The 24789-nt window shown below is 44.6% G+C and overlaps 6 protein-coding genes across 13 annotated transcripts; 3 read left to right on the top strand and 3 right to left on the bottom strand.

Moving 5' to 3' along the window:
- Window positions 1–1447: 1447 nt before the first annotated feature.
- Window positions 1448–6996, bottom strand: LOC128304876 (bromodomain-containing protein homolog). The gene is made up of 4 exons (XM_053042118.1): window positions 3520–6996; window positions 3184–3452; window positions 2685–3110; window positions 1448–2604 (listed from the first exon to the last, which is right to left on the bottom strand). Exons 1-4 carry the CDS (start codon window positions 5953–5955, stop codon window positions 2142–2144), a joined length of 3594 nt encoding a protein of 1197 aa, XP_052898078.1. The 5' UTR covers window positions 5956–6996; the 3' UTR covers window positions 1448–2141.
- On the top strand, window positions 6398–7685 carry LOC128304878 (OCIA domain-containing protein 1). 2 transcript variants are annotated; one of them, XM_053042121.1, is made up of 5 exons: window positions 6398–6581; window positions 6645–6779; window positions 6857–7032; window positions 7094–7263; window positions 7323–7685. In XM_053042121.1, exons 1-5 carry the CDS (start codon window positions 6528–6530, stop codon window positions 7580–7582), a joined length of 795 nt encoding a protein of 264 aa, XP_052898081.1. In that variant the 5' UTR covers window positions 6398–6527; the 3' UTR covers window positions 7583–7685. The 2 variants fall into 2 exon arrangements, with proteins under 2 accessions (XP_052898081.1, XP_052898080.1); XM_053042120.1 differs by having other exon boundaries at window positions 6857–7035.
- A 59-nt stretch (window positions 7686–7744) lies between these two features.
- On the bottom strand, window positions 7745–10549 carry LOC128304877 (cytosolic non-specific dipeptidase). The gene is made up of 4 exons (XM_053042119.1): window positions 10398–10549; window positions 10092–10326; window positions 7948–9066; window positions 7745–7882 (listed from the first exon to the last, which is right to left on the bottom strand). Exons 1-4 carry the CDS (start codon window positions 10439–10441, stop codon window positions 7829–7831), a joined length of 1452 nt encoding a protein of 483 aa, XP_052898079.1. The 5' UTR covers window positions 10442–10549; the 3' UTR covers window positions 7745–7828.
- Window positions 10550–11938: 1389 nt separating this feature from the next.
- On the bottom strand, window positions 11939–19793 carry LOC128304879 (dnaJ homolog subfamily C member 5 homolog). Of its 6 annotated transcripts, XR_008287436.1 has the most exons (9): window positions 19169–19793; window positions 17932–18070; window positions 17707–17859; window positions 17506–17637; window positions 16246–16314; window positions 14645–14837; window positions 14292–14360; window positions 13868–14051; window positions 11939–13624 (listed from the first exon to the last, which is right to left on the bottom strand). XR_008287436.1 is itself a non-coding variant. In XM_053042122.1 (7 exons), the coding sequence occupies exons 1-7, from the start codon at window positions 19186–19188 to the stop codon at window positions 13614–13616; spliced, it is 717 nt and encodes a 238-aa protein (XP_052898082.1). In that variant the 5' UTR covers window positions 19189–19793; the 3' UTR covers window positions 11939–13613. The 6 variants fall into 6 exon arrangements, 1 of the variants encoding a protein (XP_052898082.1); XR_008287435.1 differs by lacking the exon at window positions 13868–14051; XR_008287433.1 differs by lacking the exon at window positions 14292–14360 and having other exon boundaries at window positions 13868–14054.
- A 396-nt stretch (window positions 19794–20189) lies between these two features.
- Window positions 20190–20925, top strand: LOC128304059 (cytochrome c oxidase subunit 7C, mitochondrial-like). Of its 2 annotated transcripts, XM_053041185.1 has the most exons (3): window positions 20190–20250; window positions 20313–20411; window positions 20588–20925. In XM_053041185.1, the coding sequence occupies exons 2-3, from the start codon at window positions 20325–20327 to the stop codon at window positions 20702–20704; spliced, it is 204 nt and encodes a 67-aa protein (XP_052897145.1). In that variant the 5' UTR covers window positions 20190–20250; window positions 20313–20324; the 3' UTR covers window positions 20705–20925. The 2 variants fall into 2 exon arrangements, with proteins under 2 accessions (XP_052897145.1, XP_052897144.1); XM_053041184.1 differs by having other exon boundaries at window positions 20221–20411; window positions 20588–20923.
- Window positions 20926–21989: 1064 nt separating this feature from the next.
- LOC128305716 (angiotensin-converting enzyme-like) lies at window positions 21990–24578 on the top strand. Its single transcript, XM_053043300.1, has 4 exons — window positions 21990–22107; window positions 22412–22499; window positions 22579–22761; window positions 22843–24578. Exons 1-4 carry the CDS (start codon window positions 21990–21992, stop codon window positions 24575–24577), a joined length of 2124 nt encoding a protein of 707 aa, XP_052899260.1. The 3' UTR covers window position 24578.
- The last annotated feature ends 211 nt before the right edge of the window (window positions 24579–24789 follow it).

The raw sequence follows: 24789 nt of genomic DNA, 5'->3' as shown, positions 1-24789 counted from the left end.
CGGTCGGCCATTACAGTCGACGTACTATAAATGAGCTATCAGCAATATGATCATCCGGATTTGGGCCACACATCGCAAATGTACGAGACACACCGAACACAGCCACGCGATCTCGTTGTGATAAATTGATCGATTTCGGAACCAATGATGGCACGTGCCACTTAGCACCGAGCTACATGGAACCTGAAGTAAGGGAACACTCCGCCTATGAACCGCAAGTCAATACAAAATGGTAATTCCTTTTCGGACTGTAGCTGCCAGATAATGGACGGCAAAGAAACAATGTGAAATGTGTACATATAGCGCAATGAAGCCAGAAACAATTCTGTTAGTCTGAGTTAGGCAAATAAGTTTAAGAACAGGTATTAAATTAGCGTAATAGAAGACATACGGAAGCAGCGATTCAAACCGATTGTTGCATTGTATTTAAATGATAATGAAATAGTACGTGAATGTAAAGAATTGGCCCGCGTACACAAATTGGGCAAGTCGAACAGGAGAAAAGTAACAAAAATAAACGAATATAGATAGTCTTGTGTTAATGGTTACCTGTGATTGTTTAAACAATTCGTCTGGCAGCTTTCTTATCACATTCTACACTACACAACTTACGTTATCGATTGAAATAACAAACAGAAACTTAAACAGAAAAGCACGCACTAAAACACATCTCTCTACAAAACCGCGCGATTATATCTCACCAAAAAAGATCTCACTAAGCTTTTCTCTCATCTTTCACGCATACCGTTTCACTCATTCATCTCGGCGAACTCACTTCACTCACCACTGCACACCAACGATGATCTTCCGAACGCTCGGAACTGCAAAATGGCGCTAAACCACGCGCTCCTGCGTGTGAACTTTTCTTCGCACAAAAATGCGCTTGCGCACCTTTTTACACAATAAACTACACATTTTTTCACTTTTATTTGCACTCCCTCACGTTTCCTGACAAAATTAATCACCTTCCACGCTTACACGGCACGAAACAACGCACGCAATGTTCTTCACAAACAAACCGACGCGCACAGCATTTTCGGTGCATTACTGTAACATTTATTGTTGGAAATCACTGAATTTGGTATAATGTTTTGTTTTGTAACGTACTTTAGAATAATACACTTCGATAATGAAAGGAAAAGTAAAAAAGTCCTTTCCATTCAACAAGAACATTTAACCAGCAACTGCAACTGTTATACACGCGCGTACCGCTGTACAACAAAAGACCGAACCCGACCGAAGCTAGCGGAAGAATGACCAACACCGACGTTTGGCGTTATCAAAGTGCACCGTGTTAGATAGTAGATGAATTTGAGTGACGAAAGCGACATATTCATCTGTCTCGCTCCAGCACACTCTCACTCATGGAGATAGTGGGTGACAAATGAATGGTATCGGAATAAGAGTTAACCTGTATGAGTTTTACATGAAACAGCATCCAGGAGGATACGCTTTATTAAAATTGATCTTTTTTCTTTCGTTTTGTACACCTGTATGAGTGAGTTGCACGGTAGATAATGTGTGATTTTTTTATCGCGAAACTCGCGTACCCTTTTCGATTAGCTGCTCGTGAGGATCCGGCTCTAAACGTATTCTATTACTGTTATAAATAGATATAGCCTTACGAATGGCGTAAACATTCGATATCATACATTCACGCATATACGTATCTTTCCTGCTATAATGTAAGCAACTTAAATAACATTAAAAAAACTATGACGACGGCAATTTGGGAAAAAGGAGGAAGTTTTAAAAGAACACTCTCTATCTCTCTATTTCGACACATGGAACGAAGTAACTTTCCTTTAGCCCTCCCATGCATGCAAAGACTCGTTGCCAACACTTAACTCCTACCTAACCTCTTACCGCCACGATCCGAAACAGATATACGTCAAGCCAAATAAAACGAACTTTAATAACATTTGTTCGGAGATGTTGTCCAACTTCCTTCTTAAAGCACTCCTACCAACACATATAATGCAGTAACATGTACGAAAAGGACCTTAACTACAACTAATATAAAAGACCAATACGTGACAGATTTAACATGATTCTTCCTCCTCATCCTCCTCATCCTGTTCCTCCGAGTTATCGCCCTGTGAGGTAACAAAGCCTGCTACCGTCACACCACTCCCATAACATCATAACTTCCCAGCCGGACCATCTGCACTCGAAACCTGGCTATGATAGTGGAGCGCTTCCTGGTACGCCTTGTTGACTGCCTTTCGTTCAGTCGGTTTGCGCGACTCTATTAGCTTGCTTTGATCAAGTTCCTTGTCCACACCGAGTAGTTCCAGCTTGCCAACTGGCAACCACTGCCAAGTACGCTTCACGTCAAAGAAAAGCACTAAAAAGACGGGTTCATCATAGTTGCTGCGCAGGGCCAACACATCGGTCGGAGGAGCAGGCAGTGGCACACCGTTATGAACGAAGCCTTTCGGAATGTTTGGATCGATAATCAGCGCCGGATACCACGGATAGCCCCGACATTTGGCCCACACTAGCTTCAACGGTTCCAGTGCCGGCTTCTCCGGGAATGACTCCATATCCGGTTCACTGTTGGTGGACATCTCCGAGTCGCAATATGAATCATCGTTGCTAGAACTATAGACCCGCGTGAAACCCGAGAAAAGTAATTACTAAAACTTCCATAGGAAAGATCATGGTGGGTTCGTGAATCTTACCCAAATTCCGATTCGGTTCCGCTTCCACTAAACCCACTGCAGCTACTGCAGGTACTACCAGTAAGGCTGAGATTACTTTCCGAGTCGCTAATTTCGCGATCCTGCTGCCCACGGTACACACGAAAACTGTCCGGAATAGCTTCCAATGATTTCCGTTCCACAGGTTTACCGTCCAGTGCCGAAGCGGACGTTGCCTCAAGGAACGATTCAATGCTCTTCCCACTTTTGCCAATCCGCTTGCCACGATTGATCTTTTTTGCCGTCTTCTGAAGCAGTTCGGTCGTTGACATTGAGATTACAGTTGGTCCGCTTGGACAACCTCCACCACTGCCAGCACCGGCTCCAGAACCTGGACCATCCTGTTTGGGCGGTGTTTCTGGTTTCTTCAACGCCGCCTGAGCTTTACGCGTGAACAGAACAGCCGTTCTATAGATAAAAAGAGATCGAGTGTATTACTTCGCAATCTTTAAGATTCAAGAACTCCTTCGATTAGTACTACCTTCGATTAACTCCGGAGGGCGAAGGGCTGTTGTTGAGCACTTTATGCGGACTCACATCTGGTGTAATTTGGTGATGTTTCTGAGCGACAGAAAGGCTGTTTCCTATCAGATCCCCAATGCCGCTGGTAGAGGGTTCCGCATGTATGGCATGAGTTAACTTTTTCGGCGAATGCGTTGAACCGGCGAGTGACGAAGAAGCAGCTCCACCAAGCGCTGATAAGCTTGCTGCTGATCCTATCAAATCGGAGGTTATACTGCGATCATTTACCTGGAATAAAGAGCATTTGGAATAATAAGACCGAGATACGGACTTCTTTTCTTCTTGTTCTTCTCACCAAGGCACGCTCCGGATCTTTACTGATCGCACGTTTCACGCGAGCAATCTCATTACGAATCTGTTTGATGCGCTTCGAGCGCGTCAACGCATGGCGAATTCCGTTCGCTTTGCTCAGCAAAGTCTGCAGCTTGCCGATGTGCTCCGCATTTGCCGACTGTCCCGTAATCTTCGTCAGTTCATTCTCTATGTCCATCGCAATATTATCTTCGCTGGAACCGATCGATCTGCTATTTCCGGCAGGCGTTGTAATACTTGAAGGCACTGACTCCACGGGAGGTGGCTGTTGGAAATGGCCAGCTCGTTCGAGTTCCTTGCGCACCGTTCGGAAAACGATCGTACCGGCATCTCGCATCCGTACACCCGCTCGGTAAAACATGGTGTCTTTGTTGTTGTATGCCAGACAGTTCCGGATCATCAACGCAAAGTCCTGCTCCAGATCTTCAATGCGAACGTACATGCCACGTTTAAGCTTCTGTCTCATCGTGCCCAGATCCATCGGATGCTTCACGATGTCGGTGTAGTCCGGCACCTCTTCCGTGTCGACTGGTTCACGAAAGATCTCTTTATCATCCTTTACCTCCAACTGATCCAGTATTCGATGCAAAACACTCTCGATCGGGTTCAACGTAGCCATTACAAGCTGTTCCGTGGTTTTGATCAAAATGAGCTTAATTTTCTCACGTTTACGTACCAACTCACACAGCAATCGGGACCGCTCCAGATCCTGTCGAAGACACTGCCAATACTTTAGCTGTTGATAGAGCTCATGAGCGTCCGGCGAGCCATCAGTTCGATCGCGACAACCGGGGATTCCCGTTCCTTGCGCTTGACCTTGCGATTGTAGTCGACGCAGCAGTGGAACTCCATTCCGATACTGACGTTTGAGGGTCCAATAGGCAATCAGACGTTGAATGAACTGTTGTTTTTTCGGAATATTCACCAACGACGAGATTTCCTCAATGCGGTTCTGTGGAATCGTCGGTATGAGAATAACCGGTGCACTAGTCCGCTTCAATGCAAGCAGCTTCCGAGCTTTTTTCATCTTCTCTCGCGTCACTTCTCGTGCATCCGTTGGAGGTCCGCCCTCAGGCGAATTGCTCGGCGTTGTCTGAAGCGCATTCAGTGGTGTATGCGCATCGCAGTAAGCCATCTTTTGTACCACAACCGGATTGCTGTCCGAGCCTTTCACCGTATCCATGCGCATGCACAAACCCGCCTGCTGTGCACAGGTCACATGGAATGCCGCATAACAATAGGTTTTGTTGCACTGAATACACGCCCCGTTTCCTTTCTGCTTGCAGATATAGCACGTCAGGCGCCATCGGGCCGCTGGAATGGTTTCGATGGAATCGATCGGTTCCAGGAACACGGTGTTGGCGAATCGAACTTCCGGGATCCATAACGCACACACGACGTGGGCCCACTGTCCATGATCTGTTTGCTTGAACGCACCACCAGTGTTGGGACACAGAACACAGTCTACCGGACGACTAGGACTTTGCAAACACCGTCGACAAAGCCACTGCCCTTCTGGAATGTACGGCACACCGTAGCAATCCTGATGCACGGCAAGATTGCACATGTCGCAGAACAGAATCACGTTCGTATTTTGACATTCCCCGTCCATGCAGATACAGCACACTGCATCATCGTCCACGACGGCTCCATTCTGACCGTTAGCAGCCGCCTGAAAGAACGATTCCTTCTCCAACCGATCCATCAGCAGTTCGAGCGAATCCACCGGCACAGGTCCAACGTTCTGCGCCGCGCGCCGTTCATTTATAATGCTTAGCCATGTCGTGTCCTCCTCATCCACATCGTACTCAACCTCCCCGTCAAGCTCTTCACTCGATTTCTCGATGAAACGAATGTAAGCGTTCGGCCGTGCCGGTGCATCACAGATAGTGTAATCTTCGATCTCCTTAAATTTGCCCTCCGGCAGCTGCACTTCTGGTTCTTCCGGCGGTGTCACGGCGAACGCTTCGAAATCAGACACGGTCTTGCATTTGCTCTCGTACTCCTCGAGTGACATTACAGGCAGAGCGTCCAGCACAGGGATTTTCACTGTCTTGCCATTACAATCCAGACGTACGAGGTGTTCCGTTTCGAGATATGTAATCCCCTCCTTCGGTGGACTGGAAGCAATTTGGTTTTTCGGTGTAACGCCCACCTTCAGCCTGCGGCCCTTCTGCTTGATGGGAGTCGACACCGAGGCTGGTACGGCAGGCGACGGGTTATCGTGGTCATAGTTGTTCAGATGATACTGCAATCCTATCACCGACTTGTACGTCTTCTCGCACATCGGACATTTGAATGGGCCTGCGTCCTTCTTCAGCGTTTTGATGTAATCGTTCACATCGAAATCGATCCCCATGGCGCTGCTTGATATTAGTGATCCTGCTCCTGACTGGATATCGAATCTATTGGCTGGCATTTGTAGTTGCCACCCTCACAATCCAAACACCGTCTGCTCACCTATGCTGGAAGAACAATTCTTCTGTTTTAAAGATGTGTAATCACCCCTATACCCTGTCTGGTATTTCTTCCGTGCTATTTTCACCAAGGCTTCTGTTCGTATTTTTGTAGCGCCTTTCTTTTTGTTTACAGCAGCTCACTTGTGACAGCAACGTATAACTGTCAAACTTCAACCGGTTCAGCGCTGCCAACAGTACGCGTAGCCCGAATCCCGAACCGTTACATTTACCAGAGCATGTAGGTTTGTCCGATGTTTTACCCGAATCGGATTAATTCTCGTTTATTTATATTATTTGGCAATTATTTCTATGCTTTTCGACTTGATTCATAACGACGCCGATAAGAATGTGTCCACGTACGTGTGCAATTTCTATCGATTGAAATGCATGATCAAGCAGCTCAGTTGTCAGTTGTGAATGTCAGCTGTTTGTATGCCGGCTACGTTCCACAGCAATCGTTTATTTACGTTGACTCTAGTAGATAACAACGCATTTTCACAGTGATTTATAATAAATAGTATTGAATTTCATTATGCAACAAAACGGCCAATTGCAGCAACCCGACGACACACAGAGAAATGCACTGGTAGGAAGTAGTTAGAACATTAATATTCTTCGCAGTAATGCAATGTTGTGAAACTCGTTTTAGAATTATCAATTTTCCCCGGAAGAGTTGCGAGTCCTTCGTGAATGTAATCGAGAATCCTTCTTTCAACGATCCCTACCGTTGGGGACGGTTATGGGAATTGGTGCGTGGTACGCGGTGCATAATAAGTTTCTGAAGGTGAGAATGCACTTCTATTATGCGAAGCAACAGCTAAACCTTTGGTCATGCACCAATTTGTTAATTCACATTGACAGCCAAGTGTACGGTTCGGTCCTGCCCCAAAGATATTGGTTGGCGTTACGCTTGGATACTTCATCGGAAAGATAAGCTACCAGAGCAAATGTGCCGAAAAGATTTTGCAGCTGCCCAACTCTCGATTGGCAGATTTGATGCGTCAACGTCGTCAGGGAACAACGGGAATGGCCGATAAGTTGTACGATTCTTAACAAACGCTACATTCTAAAACTAACCTTTAACTCTCTTCTTCATAGTCTTCCTGATCAAGGATTCGGCGCTTCAAGCATGCTGACTCCCTTTGAAACAAGCCCGGCACGTGAACGACAAGCTGACGAGTCATTCCTGAGTAACGGTTCGCTGAACCTGTACTACGATGGTCCGCAATACTCTGGACTGGATGATAGTGGCCGTCCGACTGTTGATTGTAAGTGGAGAATGTTTGGACACCATAGACGATTGTTCAACCGCTACCTTTGATTCCAGCTACCACCAATTTCGAGGAGGATCTTCAGTTGCCACTCGCACCGAAGGCATCCAAAAGCTACGAGGAACTGCGACGTCAGAATCGCGAAGAATATCTTAAGCGCCAGCAGCAACCATACCGCCCAGCAACGGTTCTTGAAGATAGTCCACCAATCCGACGCGAAGCAGAACGACGTGGTGGTATGACTTCGGAGGAAGCTGCGATTCCTCCAGGTCCACCACCCGTGAAAAACAAGTACGGTGATGCTTGGTCACAATAGATAGTAGTCTGTCCAAGTATTACGTCGGTCCTTTTGGAAAGCTTAGTAGAGGAAAAGAGTCTTAAATATACACTTAAAGCTTAGTGAAACTAATATGCCGGGTATTTTATTATCATTTAACATTTGCGACGACAGATAACTGTGGGATTACGATCGCAATATAAGTGATGCTAGAGGAGTGATGGGTTGTGATGTGAAGTCGGGTTTGTTTTTTAGGAGGACAATCAATCCAATCTGCTTATCTGATCAGTTACCACCGATGAGAGATACCTCGTACAAGTAAGCACCGAGCAGTTTGGTCTACCGAGCAAAAATAGAATGAGCAACAGTATCTCAATGTGAAACGATCAAGTGTATACACTTACCCCTTCAATGTAATTGCGCACATCAATCTTTTCGTTCTGCGAATGTGCTCCATCATCCGAAGCGCCCATAGGAAGTAGCAAAACGTTCTTGCCCGTCGTTTGCTGCAGCGTCAACGTAACCGGGATCGATCCACCCTCGCGAGTCATATCCGGATCAACGTTGTACACGTGTTTTGTAGCCGTTCGAGCCGCTTGATAGTGGGGATGATTCGGATCCTCTGTCCATGGTTTACCACCATGAGCCATACGCACCGCAAAGTGGTTCGGCGAACCGCGTTCGACCCACTTCGTTGTTAGATACTCACGCACATAACGCTCCGTAAGGTCGGGTGTCTGGTTTGGCACGATACGGATCGAAAACTTTCCAATGACCTTCTTCGGAATGACGGTCTTCTGGCCAGGTTCATAAAATGCACCTTCGACACCGTGTATCGAAAGACTCGGCTGACGCCAACGGTGCATGAGAATCTTTGTCTTGTCCTCCTTATGCATAAGCTTGCGCGCTCCAAGCTCTGCCCGATAACTTCCGACGTCGAAATGAATCGCATCGTAGATGGCCTGTTCGTTCGGAAGAAGTGGAGCGACTTCCTGATAGATTTTCGGAATCAGAATGCGACCCTCGCTGTCTGCTAACGTGCCGAGCAGGTACACCAGATCGTTCATTGCTTCGTACACGGTCCCGCCGAAAACTCCGCTATGAAGATCCTTGTGTGCACAACCGACTTCAACTTCGAAATAGCAAATACCTCGTAGTCCGTACGTGATACAAGGTTTATCCGTACCAAGCCAGTAGTTATCGGAAATGCAAACATAATCCACGTCGGAGAGGAAATCCTTCTGGCGGGCATAGAGTAGCTCGTCGAGACCCTCGCTGCCGGACTCTTCCATGCCCTCGAAAACGAACTTCAAATTGACCGGGAGTGGTTCGCCAATTGCCTGATAGCCTTCGATTGCATGCAGCCATCCCAGAACCGGACCCTTGTCGTCGCTAGATCCACGGCCAAACAGTTTGCCATCTTTTTCTGTCAGCACAAACGGTTCCGTTGCCCAGCCGTCCTCCAAAATAGCAGGCTGTACATCCAGATGCCCATAAAGACACACTGTCTTTTTCGCTGCGTCCTGCAATGAAGCATTGTTAGGTTAGTACTCAATCCATCAATATTGATTATCAAAAACGCTCACAACGCACAACGCGATAAGGTTTGAATGGTTAAAGGATAAACGAAGATATGTAATATCTCCTATAGAAAACATCAGCAGAGAATCGGGGGCATTCGAGATAATTGAAGTTAGGAAAATATACAACTAATCAATCAACTGTCTATGGGCAGTCACTTTATTGGCCTATTAATTCGTCCATGCACCGCAACAACGAGGCAGCCACAGTGGTTACATTCGACGATAACCACTTGCAAAGTGGTCTCCTAAGAGTCCTCATATGTCTATACTTAATTCCTCCTCTTACTCTACTACGGTTAACCACAATTTTTGACTGTTTTCGTTAGTTTATCTCATTGAAACAGAAACCCCATTTCATGATAATACTGTTGAACCACGCGAATCCCCCTCCACCTTATCTACCGCCCTTTCCTGGTAACCCCCTGGAAGCAACGATGCCTCGGGATGTCTTATCTATGAATGGCTCTGGTCGAGAGTGATTCCCATTGAAAGGCGACACTCAGCATCGGAATTTACAATCAAGCACCACTTTGTTCGCTGACGCATAATAAAAATATAACTGCCCTCTCTTCCCCTTTTGCGTTCAACCCACACATTACAATGTGCAACCGTTGCATTTCCAACCGTACCCCCCCCTGACGTCATATTCTGACGATGCAGTTCATGCTGGAGGTCGTGGTTGCAGTTTATAGTAAACATACGCTGCCGAGCCTCCGTTTCATTCAATGGAGCTTGTTTCATTCTTGAGCTACTTTGCCGACTACCTAAACAAAACGATAGCTACAAAGGCAAGACATACGACTCCCCCGCTCTTGTCCCCTCAAAACAAGTTCATTGACATCAAACTGCGTTGTGCGATGGAAAGAAATGGCAAAGAAATGGCGATCTTTACCCGTTTTCCGACATCCTCCCCAGCCGCACTCACAGATAACGGATACCTAACGCGAAAGGCAAATATTACTTACTGTTCCAAGCACACCGAGGATGACCTTCGGCAGGTCGAGTTCACGGCCGTCAGCCAGCTTCTGTTTGCCGACGTCAGCCAGCTCAACTGTGGCCCCAAGCTTCCGCAATCGCTCCGCAACCCAGTCCACCATGCGGGAAATTTCCGACCGAGACTCGGGCCAAGCCGACACTGACTTTATCGCCACCGCTTCCCTCAAGGCATCGATGTACTTGCTCTTGTTGGCATCGATGTGGCTTTAAACGAACGATACGAAACGGTCAGGATTGTGTCTCTACTGGTAGCTAGGGAAAACAGATTAACTCACCTGAACAGTTTATTCAGCACAGCGGGCAAATCTGCGTTGGACATTTTTATCGAATGATTAACAGCACAAGCACACAACACTCAAGGAGAATCACTCTTCCTGCACAAGAACGTTAACGGGCCAACGGTTAAACTTGTTCTGGAGTTCAGATCCCAATGTTCGAAGACGATCGACTTCGGATGAAAGTGCACTGCCCGGCCTGATATCACGACCCAACACATATGACGAATCTGCATCTGTTTACAAGCGCAAGTTCCAGTACTTCAGTCAGTAGTTGTGTTTGCCGCCACCGAGGCAAATTCGTTATGCCTGGGCAAACAATACCCAACCAGCAATTGGACTCCTCCCATCCATTTTTTATTCGGATCTCTCATTCTGGCTTACATGCGACGCGAGGTAAAAAATCGAACACACACGTGATACACACGTAAAATCACGGTACGCGATCCACGCCCTCCATCGCGCATATACGGATATCGCAACGCACCAACACATTCAAAGCGACCGACGGAAACCGCGTGTGTCGACAGGTACCTATGTACTGCGTGTCCGCTTAACCAACTTGAGTTTGCGCTCCTTCAAAGCGTCCAACGGCGTAGGTGCCTATGTACTGTGGTCGTGTAGGTTCAGCATATTCGGCTCGAAGCCCACATATTCAACCTCTCATTTAAAGCGTCCAACTGACTGGCGTGTGTGGATTTTTGCATTTAATCGTACTTAAATTATTATTTATTTATAAACAATCGGTTGTTACCTCCTGTTTTGGATGCTCTCTTGGTGTAGGAAATCTGAAAACAGCCCGTTTTGTATGGAATTTCGTATCCGCCGGCCACAAGAGGCCCCTGGCGAAATTTGACCGCGAATTACCCGTGGGATGATTCAAAGTGAGTTCAGGAGCCCCTTCTTACTGCGCCTTTAGCTTTTCCTCATTTCAAGGGTCTCAATGCCCCCCAATTCATCTTTTTTAAAAATAAGAGGCCCCATTTATAATTCCGCCCTGGGCCTCCAAGAGGATTGATCCTCCACTGATCACCACCTCTGAATGTACTATGTTTATTCGGGGATTTCCGTATGTGGATTTTCCTCAGCCACATCGCGACCACAACAAGCTTTATGGAGGGAGTAAGAATTAGTCACACGAACAAATGCCTACAGTACAGGAAACTGGAATTAATACAAATGTTATTATCTATAAGGCCTACAGAGACCACTGAAAAGGTGTACACTTTTAAAATGTACTTTTTTACGTCAAGGTACTGTAATAAGCTAATTACTAACCTGTACCGTGTGTAGAGCGTTCATCCGCAGCAAACCGATTCTCAGCGACGTTTCTTCACTGCTCATCCCTGGGCAGTAACTGACTGTTTAATGTTTGATAACTGTGATAACTTTCATTATCTGGAACGAATCTCAAAAGATAACTAGACAGCAGTTGCCCTTAACAACCTGAGTGTAATGTAGTGTTCGTATTGGCAAGTTTGTATATTACCTTTCGGAAATTGTAAAAAAATACTACTTTACAACGCACGCAATTATTGTGGATTTTGCATAACGTGGCAATGAATGTTTCGTCGTTCAGGTCTTAGTTTATTTTTCCTCGATAACGGTTATTGTAATGTCCTTTCAGCTCTCGACAGCCCGGGTTACACCAACTAAACGTACGACAGCAGCGCCCATCGTCGTTAACGCTGCGTTCAACTGCTGGCTGTTTGGTTACGCCACTTTCGTTAAATAATTTTTTCCAACTTATGATTTGTTGCGGTCATTACGGTTCCGTCCTAATTCCAGCGTCCATAGCATCGTCCGTCCTTCAAAGCTGTGCCTAATGCCGCCCCGTCATCGTTGTTGGCCCTTTCCAAACGTTTACCTCGCTTTCCAATGTCTTATGTCTCATTTTGCCTACCACACCAAACACACACCAACAACGTTTCGCCGTCCTCTAATAACGTCCTATTTAAGGTTCGTGCTTCAAATGCTTTGGAAATTTGGGATAAATGGATATAAGAGTTATGAATTTTGTATGTATATAGATATATTCTTTCTTCATCTCTGTTCTCATCTCTTTGTCTCAACGCAACGTCTTGCTTTTTGTTTACTTATTCACCTGTTGCAGCGTAGCCAGAAGGCATGTACACTGCCGCACATAAACATAACTTACGCAATTACGTTACTTATAGTTGTATCTCAAGCGCCGGATTAGTGACCCCGGATGAACTTGCATATCTCGTTCTTATTATCGTAATTATGCATAACGGTTTTTCACTTTCCAAGTAGTATATGCAAAAATTGAAATAGTAACACTTAATAAATGAGGAGGAAACTCGTTTCCCAAGTTCAGCTAAATGGTGTAGCTCTCGTTTCATCAACTCCACTCTATCGATCGATTTTAATATTTTTTGTTGCGCCTTCAATCTTCAATTAAACGGGGCTTCTGTTTCTGCAACCATTTCAAACTAGAAACATTTGCTACTTCATGGACGATCTCATAAGAGTGAGAAATGGTAGAGGGTGTTGTGTGTGTAAGTGTAATGTTAATGTTCATCAATCGTCGTTTGAGCATATCACCAAATGATGGTTTGCTTCGTATGGATTAGGTGTTTACGTTACGGATACAAACAGCAACAGCGAGAGTAAAAACTATTGTTAGCTTTGTTATATGGTTGCTTTTGATTCTGTGTGTTCTCGCTTATCTGCAACTCTCTGAAACGGAGGCTATCGGTAGGAAATAACCTCACTAGGATAAATACACGTACATGCACACACACAAACAGAGGATATCTACTACACAACAGTTTTACGATCTTTCATCCGTCCGCTTCATTGAGTACTACCCACAAAGTACAGAGCAGATTAGTTCCCGTGTACATATATCCTTTTTGCTGCCATTACCTAACGCATAAATATACCCTAAAAAGATACTTTTTTTTGCTCCACTGCTTCATTTTATAAGTGATTCCACTGTTTCGCGCTAATGCTGCAGAGAGATGCAGTTGCGGTTCGATTCGAGCGATGAATATTACAGTTTGTTATTGTTACAGTATATTGTATATGGGTTGTTTGATTTGGTTCGGTGCTATTCGTTGCACAAAAGAAATAGGGCTGGACTCAGAGGAAGGTGCGCACATTACCGTACTCGCCATTATGCTATACCTCCCACTGTCCAAATTACTTTTCCTTCGAACCGACCAGTTTTATTGATGGCGATGATTAGTACGCTCACTTCATACCTATAATTGGGAACAAAGGAAAAACAATCACACATCGTAGAAAATTTGTTAGAAACGAACACGATTAACTATAACGTCCACATCCATTTATAACAGAAACATAATATTTCTTTGACAGCACAAGCTTTTGAAATGTCTAATTGTTTACGGCCGAATATACACTAAATATCACGTACTAAAGCATGACAAACCCATTTGCTGCAAAATTTAGTGGTCTACATGTGTACATTTACATTTACTTACATTGCCACTAGGGAATTCACCATTGCGCCATTTCACGCGAGTGGGATACTTCTACATTTTCTCCAAACTAAAGATACGCTATAAGCAATGCAACATTAATGTGCGAAATTGTAGAAGCGCATGGTGTTGCATTGGTGATTCGAAAGAAACGGAAACGTAGGATAACTTCAAAATTGGAGCAAATCTCCTGGGCAGAAATGGAACATAACAGAAAGAGAAACTCCTTAGTTTAAGAAAATAAAGAGACAACACAATTTAATGAATGTGAATGGTAAGAATGTGAAAAAACGTGCATCACAACATTACCAAACCAAAGAAACATCAAAAACACATTTAGCAATTGCACATGCACATGCACAAACACACGCTATGTATTGCACGCACACAGCACACTGTCTACGTAAATGAAAGATGATTGGTTTACCATATGCTTATTGTTTTTGAACGATTACAACGGAAGCTGGGTATCGAATTTCCAAATTTGTTTAGTGGCCTTTTTTCCGAATCATGTACAGCATCACCCAAGAGAAAGGAATGTGAGCGAATAGAACAGAAATATGCATTAATATTACACAAATTTACAAACATCGTTGCTTGTTCTCTTGATAAATTGTCCCGCCAAGACGAAACTAGCGGTGTAATGTGATTATGAACGGTTTTTAATAGCGATACTAGCACATCAATAAACACGACACATCCATCAACTGCGAGCGGTGATACTTTCATTTTAGTGACAGGGAATGATTCGGCATATGTCCTACAATAGTCGCCTCTTACCTGGCGTGTAGATGGGTTGATTGCCCGTGTTCAGCCCCGTGCTCTCAGTGGCGTTTCCAGTGAACGGATTCGTCGGATTGGATGATGGTGGAGGCATGGCGTACACTGGCATGCCGGCACCCTGTCCTTGTCCAGCTTGTGGCTGCGATGTCACCGGACCACCGCCGTTATCTTCCAGATCGGCCAAATCTTCCTACAAAGAAACACGAACCATGAAAACAAACGTTAAAAATATGCTGGCAGATAGGCGATATTAAGCGCGAGTCCCTATAAAATCTACAAAGCAACATTATTACACGCAAAGCGCGTACCAAGCGAATCAGCGATAAAGCGGAGGCAAATCCTTCGATTCCTCTCGAATGGATCGACCACGGTGTTTACAAGCTGTAGCATCGATCGCATTTGTTAGTATGTTCATTCCATATTTGTTAGCGACACTTTCAAACCATACACTAAGCCACCAAAAGCTACCCAACCCATCGCCAGAAGGACAACAGAAACAGTTCACTTATTTTGGAAAGATATTTTCCATCTCCACGCGACATAATAGTTTTCAAGACAACTTACAATACAGCTACCGCTACATACAGCTTCATAATCTCTTTGTTAATTTGCCAACAAAACAACCCAACATTCTTAAGCCACGCCAAATTTGTAATATTAGCTATCAACACTTCTTCGCAAAATGGACTAAAATTAGTATTTGTTTACACACTGATTTTAATACAGACCAAAAATTCTACGAGAAATACCGAAAACTCCACGATGATGACTTCTCCTGTCGTTTCCGTTCTCCAAACATCCAACACACATGATAGGTAATCGAATCACATTTAAATAAATTCACTTTTTATTGTATAGCGTAACTGTCTAACTAGTTGTAAAACTTGACAAAGGACGTTTTGTTGCTGAATGCCTTATGCCTTGATGGCGAAATACACAACCATCGCTTCTCCACGAGACATTGTTTTAATTTTCCTTCCAAGCCAATCATCCAAATATAACTTTTCCGTTACAAACAAATGCTAACGTTTTCTGGTCTATTCAGTAAACCCTTATTAATTCCATTCAATTTTCCCATTATTTCCACGAAAATAAATACATTTCTACGAAATTGTTTCCAACTAAATCAGGAAGGAAAAGAAGAAAGAAAAAAATCAAACGGTAAGTCATGGCGCAATAATGAAATTAAACGATTTTGGATGAAGGATTGATAAATGAATGGGTATTAGTTGCTTCAAAGTATTCATGGCGTTTTACTGTCGATACAAATGCGTTTTAGATTGATCCTTGCCTTACATTGAGCTTTGTGAGAAAAATGGACGATTTTTTGTATAAACTTATATTTGTAATAACAAAACTATTCTGGATGAACCTCACCTTTTCACCATACTAGAAAAAACGCCACAAATTAAATCCCTACCGAATGATATTTGGTATACGGCCAGGAAAGATGTTAACAAAAATTAAAAACTACTACAGTAATGTCCACGAAATGAGTAATTGTTAATATTAGAACTAAAAGTTATGTTAACCGTGCAGATGTGAATGAAGATGAGTATATCGTACATAAAAATACAAACGATAAACCGAATACATACTCTTCGCGTTGGCTGATCTGTGACGGCGGTTCCATCCCGCGCGTTGCTACTACTTGCGGCACCATCTCTCTGATGAATGTAGAAAAAAACACATGTAGAAAAAAAAACAGGTGATAGAGACAGAGTATGAATGCTGTAACGTGTGTGTCTAAGCCTCGCTGCCCTCTGTGGGTGGTAGATTAGTCCGTTTCGTGAAGCGGAAGGGTAATGCGAAGAGGGTACAAATGAACGAGACGGATGATAATCAGATCCTGCAGGCCACACGCAATTACGATAACAAAGCGCGTGAGCACACCACGATCTGATGATGCAGTAATTGGATCATAGATTGGACGTGGGATAACCGGCGAAAGATAGCCTCATTACGAAGTATGCACACACACACACACACACACACACACACATGGCACGTGTGTCGCATAAGGATACATCCGTGATGAGGTGTAATATTTTGAGATATATTGATTCCAACACACCAAAGTGTATTGAAATGTAGTTGAAATTACATGCATCGATCGTGTCACATCAATTGGACCGTCCACAAGTCTGCTATGAGTATGTCTCGTAAAGAATGAGATAGTGAGTGCAGTGCAATAAGTATTTATCAAACTCAAATAAGAACAAGCCAAACTAAAGCTATGCTAATTTTGAAGGGATGAATTTGAAATTTTATGATGGTAATGCGTGAAACGTAAACACAAAATTAATAGCCTAGTGGTGATCACTCTGAATCAGATCGAAAGATAACGAAAAATGCCTTACATCCAATAGTTCCCCAAACTTTGATTGAGCAATAATAAAACGATTCGGCACATATCACATATATTTCCCAACTCTTTACGTGCCAAAATGCATATCAGTATGGAAATCATCCTTTTGGTTGCCCAGCGTATCGAAGATTAGTAGTACGACAGCAACTAGCACATTCGCACCCGTCCTCGGCGTGGTGCTATTTAACCAGCGAAAAGGCACACACTCGAAAAGCAACCCAAACACACATAAGCCTTATTCAACATTATCATTCTCTATTCATTCTGGCAGCTTGGAAAGTGCTAGCGGAATGTTAAGGATTATGCTGTCAAGATACAAAACATACATAAAGGGCGCACTATGGCTTTGTTGTGGTAGTTCAATTACTGTAAGCCAATATGCGAACTATAGCGAATACTAAACACAAATTGGAACCAATTGCAAATTCACACTGGATATGTAGGACAGAATAATTCCAATTCGACTGGCTCATTAATATCGATAACTTACGTGTAGATGATGATAATCTCCAGCATTTTCGGGAGGTACTGGTTTGTATTTGCCAAAGCAGAAGTTGCAGCAACAGCAGCAACAACAGCAGCAATAACAACCGGTGATAATACCACAAATCATAAACAGTGCCTGAAAATATTAACGGAAAGATTTACCTTAGAACTACATCGCATTACGCATGGGAATGGAAAATTGTACCTTGCACGTAGGCGACGTAACGACGAAATATGCATTAACGTTCTCTTCGCCAAACTGTTCCGCAATGTACAAACCAAGCGATCCATAATTGTCGTATATGTTTCGCTTTGTCAAATCACTCAGAATGGAATGAGCACGGTTTACTTCTTTGAACTAAAAGTACAAATAACACAAAGCAGACGATAATATGAGTTGCATCGGCCGGAATGCGCAAAAAAACAGAACCTTTTCTGCTGCATCTGGATTGTTGGGGTTCTTGTCCGGGTGGTACTTTAGAGCGAGTTTTCTGTATGTCTTCTTGATCTCGTCTGCCGTTGCCGTCTTCTGTAGACCCAGTGTCTGGTAGAGAGTATCCCCGGCCGTACTACAAAAGAACAAAAATAAACAAAATTTCATTACACTGAATTCTTTTGACAAATGTGAACTATGCTCTCACGATGATCTAACCAGTATCGTCATCAAAACCCCCAATTCCTCACACAATCGCACGCTTCCTGTTTCTGTTATTGTTAATACATCGAACTTGAAGTACCGTTCTTATCAATTACTAACTGATTAAGAAACCTTGGAAGAAGGAGGTAACGAACGCAATCCAAATTATTTCATCGTATAAAAGGTTCAAGAACATTAGAACCATCATAAACCATAAATGAAACCATTTTAGTTGTTATTTTAAAACGTACTACATCCAATCAACCCTTTCAATTAGTTTTATATTCTACGTGAGCGCAACAAACAGCGTCAAAAGAAAATTAGATAGCGATATTCGTTTGATGTTCTGTTGATTAATATTGTCATCCTTTCGTGCAAGGAAGTGAGTTGAAAGGGAACAGTAACAACCTACGGCAGCGCACATTGATGTAAAGCAAGACGGCAGAACGGTCCTAACGGCTACCAAAAGGTCTGTGGCTCGTGCAGCTGCTGCTGATGTTGCGTGCGGTTCGCGGGTGTGGTGAATAGTTGAATATCCTTGAACGATAACTTAAAGTAGAGTTCTCATTATGCTGCACACATAATTTAGTACGAGTGTTCTCTTTTGCTGTCCATTTCAATGCATATCCATCAGGGCCGCAGGCAGGTGCAGGCAGTGCGCGGGCAGTATGTTTTGCAAACTTTTTTAGTTTCCATCTGGTAGAGTGACAACACCAACTTGCCCCACTGTATTCGCGAGGGAAAAATCGATTTTTCTCAGTATTTAATTTCACGCCACGGAGACGCAGTGTTTCATTTTTCTTCATCCACATTGCGCCTACAACGAAAGGCAGTGGAAATGTGTAATTTCCACCAACTCTCCCCGCTGCAATAAAAATATTAATAAAACCCATTCGTGTTTCACGACTCCGTCAGATGCTCTTAATCGTAATAAAACAATTTAATCGACACCTTGCTTTTTTGCTGTATTCCCTCGAGTATTCAAGCGTGCGGAATGTATGAGACGTCCGGTAGGTAAGAAGACACTTACGATAATTTCCTTTTATCCATTGTGATAAGATAGCTATCGCTGGCTGCAAACTATCCAAAAGCGGTTGCCTCTTTCCCGTGTTGAACTTTCCACAAGAATCTCGTCTTAACGAACGCTTCTTGGAGCGCGTCTAAAATTTCTCCTCAAAAGATTTCACCGACTTTACACCTCATTCGTAGCAACCATTGACTTGAAGTGGCACCTGATGACTACGATATCTTCCCCGCTAGAGGAAACTTCGTATGTAATATGAGTTCCGACTAAAGGGAACTCTACCGATTACGACTACACAGTGCAGAATAAACGGATTTTGATTATGCTCTGCTTGTACGAATGTATAGTTTTCCTTCAATTAACTATTTTGCACCACACGATTTCACCGAGAATGGGCGAAGATGAAGCGCACACCTAACTCATATGAAAATAATAACACTATGACTATTTTCACTCGTTAAAACGAAGCGCAAACGCGTATACGCGCCTGGGGTTTCGCGTACTTTGCGGGGTTTACCGTATTTCCGAGAAATAAAGTTCAGCTCTTTAACCCTGGTCTTTTTTCACTGTTTGAGGAAAAATTAAGCAAAATTTTGCAGCTCTTGCGCGGCAGGCAAACCCCGAAAAAGACTCGCCTCGCCTCGTCACGTATGGGATACCTTTTCTCAGTTTTGCTGGCAGAGAGATACGAGGATGTCGTCGCGAGTCACTCTCAGAGAAGCTATCGCTTTTACATCAATTTGGGAACTCAAGCGTGTATCTTAAACGTTCTGTGACATGTAATCAATGTAAAAAACTTTCTTCTTCGCGGTTTACACACAACAGCATGCTGTGCCAAAAGTTCATGAATGTTCCTGTTCAAATCTCGAAGACTGTGGCCTGCAACTACAAATTAAATAATCAAATGCTATTCCAGGAATGGTATTACGGACACTACATTAAAAAGGTTATAGAAAGTTGGTTTAAATTTTGTCCTATTTCACAATCCCGTAGTGCAACACATTGGACGTTTGCAAAACACTTGACATTTCCACTTCACTGTCATTCTGTGCTGTCAAATCAGATAATCGTGAAAAATTGTCCCAGAGGTTTGTTACGGCAAAATAAAACCTTGCCATAGCATTGCTAACCTGAAAACTACTCCCAACAGAAACGAGCCAAAATGTTTGCCCGTGCCGCTAACGTAACCCGCACCGGTATGACCAATCTGGTCCGATACTCCCACTCGCACGGTGGAATCCCTGGCGAGGTAAGCAATCTACCATCATGAGGCTAGAGCAAAGCCCAGAAACAACTTAGCTCCACTTTCCTCATTACATAATGAAGAATGTTTGCCAATGTTTGGATGGTTAATTTGTGCGATTGTGTCATGGTGCCATAATCTGCAAATGTCTGATGCTAATTGTTCTGTTTCCATCCCAATAGAACCTTCCGTTCAGTCTGACCAACCGGTACAAGCTGACTGCTATGTTCATCGTGTTCTTCGGTTCCGGACTGGGCGCTCCATTCTTCATTCTCAGACATCAGCTGTTGAAGAAGTAAGAAGGGTCCTGTTGGTTTTGAAATGATGGCCCGCACAATCTGGCCCTCTTCATCTGTTAGTGAGTTTGAACGATATGTTATCCCGCAAAAGGATGAAGTAACGCAATAAAATCATCCAAAATCTGGTGCGCTATAATACCACACACACCTAGACAAAAGGTATTTTCGAAGTTATTTCTCGCGATTACCGGGCTTCTAAGTCTCTCCCCCTGGCTTTTCCGTACCAAACACGTTCGAGCGGTGTGGAAACACTGACACTTGCGGAAGAAATGCACTCGATGACATAAGCGCCGACGCAAAGGAAACCCAATAAATTACCAATCAAAGATAAATCCATACAGATTGAGCTACATCAGTTTCCATTTTCGCTTATCGTTGTGCAAATGTCGGCTACCTTTTACCGTTGAGCTTCGTGGGTGGTGTTTGTTAGCCAACCCTCGTCAGAAATTTCCTAAACCGCATGAGCAGGCAGTAGAAGGTGGCAAGAAAAGAGCAACGATATCCCCATTTGGGAGTTTTTCTGGCAACGAAATGCCTAAACAACATGAAATAAAGTAAATAGTTGTTTAAGTATTACAGCAAGTAGCAAATAGATAAAGCATGGACATTTCGATTGAAGGTTTAGTTGTTGTGAAAAGCGTAACAAATTCTGTTTGCTTCCGCGCGAATCGTTTTGCACTGTACGATCACGCGGTCTACGCACAAATAAAACCGTTTTCTGCGCTGCTTCAGGCACGAAATAAAACCTCACCAGTAGGTTGTAATCTATTTTCCATTCCCATCCATGAAACACGGTAAGGGACAAATATGGATTAAAAGCATAAGCTTCCTTGCGGCGGTTATTACCATTTGCACCGTTACTTCGGAATGCTGGACCTAGCATCTGCTGGATAAGGACAGATTTTTCCGGAATAATTCTCGTTTCGTCGTCAACATTCTAACGAATTTCCAAGCGAAAATGGTCGTTCATTTCAAAACATCCACATCGCATCGTGCCTCAACAGGAGAAAGAGAGCGAAGCAGAACCCGACCCTTGTCGCACGCTGTACCGGAACAAATCCAGTATCTTTCCCAGCGCTCTAGGGAAATCAACAACTGAACTGCCCGTTTTGTCAAGTGACGAGTTTCCTTCGCGCCAACAGTGGGTGGTGTGGTTTGCGTGCGGGTTCGAGGTCGGGAAATGAAGGAAATGGAGTATAAATGGCTGTAGTTCACTGCGCCGCGGGTTCAGTTGTTGTGTGACTAACAGAGTTGGTGGTTCACACGGCACAGCTCACCTGCAACGATGATTCGTAACCGACAAAAGTTCACTCGTGGTGGCCCACTCTTGTGTTTGTTGCCAATATTAGCTGTGCTCGCGCTGCATCATTTACCGCCAGTTATCACCGAATCCGCGGAAAATGGTACGTACATGGGCAATTTAATTAGTACACGAAATACGCAGGTTAGGGCAAGCTTCCATTTTATGGCGGTCATATAAACGACATTTTCGGGAGGGGGAAATTGTGACCGGCGGTAGTCGTTTCCGAGGTGTGATAAAACAGTAATTTAGCGAAACTTGATCCCTTTAACAATGTCGACTGAGAGAAGCGTTTAGCTTGTTTTTCGGTACATTAATTGGAGCATTATGTGAGCTTGCGGCTCGTTTCTTTTTCCTCACGTTCATCTCACACTATCGCATGGGGGCGCCTGGTCTTTCACTGACAGCAACGGATCCGAAAGCATGGTTTGAGCGAATGAACGCGGAATTGCATGCACTGAACCGTGAGGCAGCACAGTACGGATGGGATTTAAGGTGCAGTAGTAGTGTCATTGCACACAAGTTCGATGCGGTACAGCGGTGATGAATTGCTTTCCCTTTTTCTTGCCAGCAGCACTCAGCATCAATCCCGTGTGGAGTTCACGCTCGAGAGCATAGTTCAATTAGCTCAGCGCAAGTCCGCCTGGCTGCAGGATACATGCGACGAGGGCGCCCTCTACCGTCAGCACGGCTGGCCATACGATCGTGCTTACTATTTGCTGTGTCGGGGACCGCGAAATACCCCGGAGGAACTGAGGTACGAGGTGGTCTTTTATCACGTTACCAACAAGCTGACCGGACGAGTATGGTTAACGTGCCTCTTTTGATATTTCTGCAGTGAAATGGCTCAACTGTTTTCCTTCATTCAGCGTATCTACACTGAGTCGGAAGTGTGCATTCAGGCCAACTGTGGAGATGGTCGCTCTGACAATTATGAAGACGCGACTATTCTGTGGACCAATACATTCGTACGCTATCCCGGTCTGAGCACAGGGCATTTGGATCTTACTTTTGTCGCGCCAGTGTCTCCACAAGTGCTTACGCCGAGCATTCCGACCAAACTACCTCACGAACTGCAATGTTTCTCGGGTGAACCCGATCTGGAGCGCTTGATGCTATCGGATGGCATGGACCGTGTGTGTTCCGGACGTTTCCCGAACGAAATTGTTCTCCGATGGGTGTGGGAATCCTGGCGAATGGCGGTAGGACCTCCGATGCGGCAACCGTACGGACGATTGATTGAGCTAATGAATGCTGGCTGCATGCGTGGCGCGAACCATCGCGATGTGGGCGAGTGCTGGCGTGAGGAGCTGGAAATTCCCGAACTGCGTCTGATGGTCGACCGTTTGTGGCACGAGGTAAAACCATTCTATCAGAAGCTACACGCCGTAGTGCGCCACTTTATTCGCGAAAAGCATCCAACAGCGGCATCGTCTATCGACGTCGATGGGCTAATTCCGGCACATCTTCTCGGTGGCATGTGGAGCCAGAGCTGGACGAGCTACTGTCATGATATTTTTCCGCATCCCGTTGACATCGATCAAGCTTTCGGCAGGGCTAACTGGACTTCGATGGATCTGGTGCGACGTGCCGAAGATCTGTACGCGTCTCTTGGTCTTTCACGCATGACGAACGAGTTCTGGAAGCACAGTCTCATCGGTAAGGGTGCTAGTGGGGGCAAGTGTCACGGAACGGCAGCCAACATGTTCGCAGATGGAGCGGATGACTATCGTATGATCGTGTGTCCACGGTCCGAAGCTGCTGGTCAGGATTTTTACGTTACTGTGCACGAAATGGGCCACATTGTCTACTACATGGAGGCGTCCAAACAGCCGACCATCTTCAGTGATGGAACGACGGCCGCATTCCAGGAAGCGCTCGGAGACGCCATCTACCTGGGTGCTGTAACACCTCAGCATCTCGTGCGTCTCGGATTGCTTGATCCTAAACACATGGCACCGGAGAAAATTCCGTTTGGAACGGGCCCCACGTTAAATTCCTTCGATTATGCGTTTCTGCTGCGCATGGCGCTGGGCAAGATTCCTACCATTCCTTTCGAATATCTTATGGACCAGTACCGGTGGGATGTTTTCGATGGAAGCGTCGACTACACGCAAGATGCAAACAGTTACTTTTGGTTTCTGCTCGAACGGCAGCAGGGCATTCGACCCCCGTCTTCAGTGCATTCGCGGCTCCAACTGTTCGATGCCGGCTCCGTTTACCATTTGTCAGATAATACACCTTTCGTGCGCTATTTTCTCGCGAGCTTCCTGAGCTATCAGATCTACGAGGGATTATGCCGCGCTGCTCTTTTCGGCACGGTTACCAATCCTACGCACGAAATCCCAATGCCATTACATCGCTGTGACCTATACGGCTCCAAGAAGGCCGGTAAACTGTTGCGCAAATCACTAGCACTCGGTGCCTCTGTACACTGGACTGACGTACTGGAAGAGCTTACCGGAGACGTGGAGATATCAGCCAAAAGTTTGCTCAAGTACTATCAACCGTTGGACGAGTTTTTGGATCGTTTCATTGCACGCCATCGTCTCGTGGTTGGATGGGAACACTAACACTAACACTAACAATGGAAAAAAGTGTCACGGAACGAACATCATATCGCACATCGCGGGAACTGGTTGACAAATGGACATACCATTTTTATTTATTTTTCCGTTTTTTAACCCTCCACCTTTTTGTACGTGAGTGCGTATAGTTGTTTTATGTTGGGTAACAAAAATAGTTAAATTGGTTTATCCCGCTTCACTCTACTAACTTCAAGCAC

The sequence above is a fragment of the Anopheles moucheti genome, chromosome 3 (assembly GCF_943734755.1).
Source record: "Anopheles moucheti chromosome 3, idAnoMoucSN_F20_07, whole genome shotgun sequence".
Classification (NCBI taxonomy): Eukaryota; Metazoa; Arthropoda; class Insecta; order Diptera; family Culicidae; genus Anopheles; species Anopheles moucheti.
This window is presented reverse-complemented; position numbering and strand designations above follow the sequence as displayed.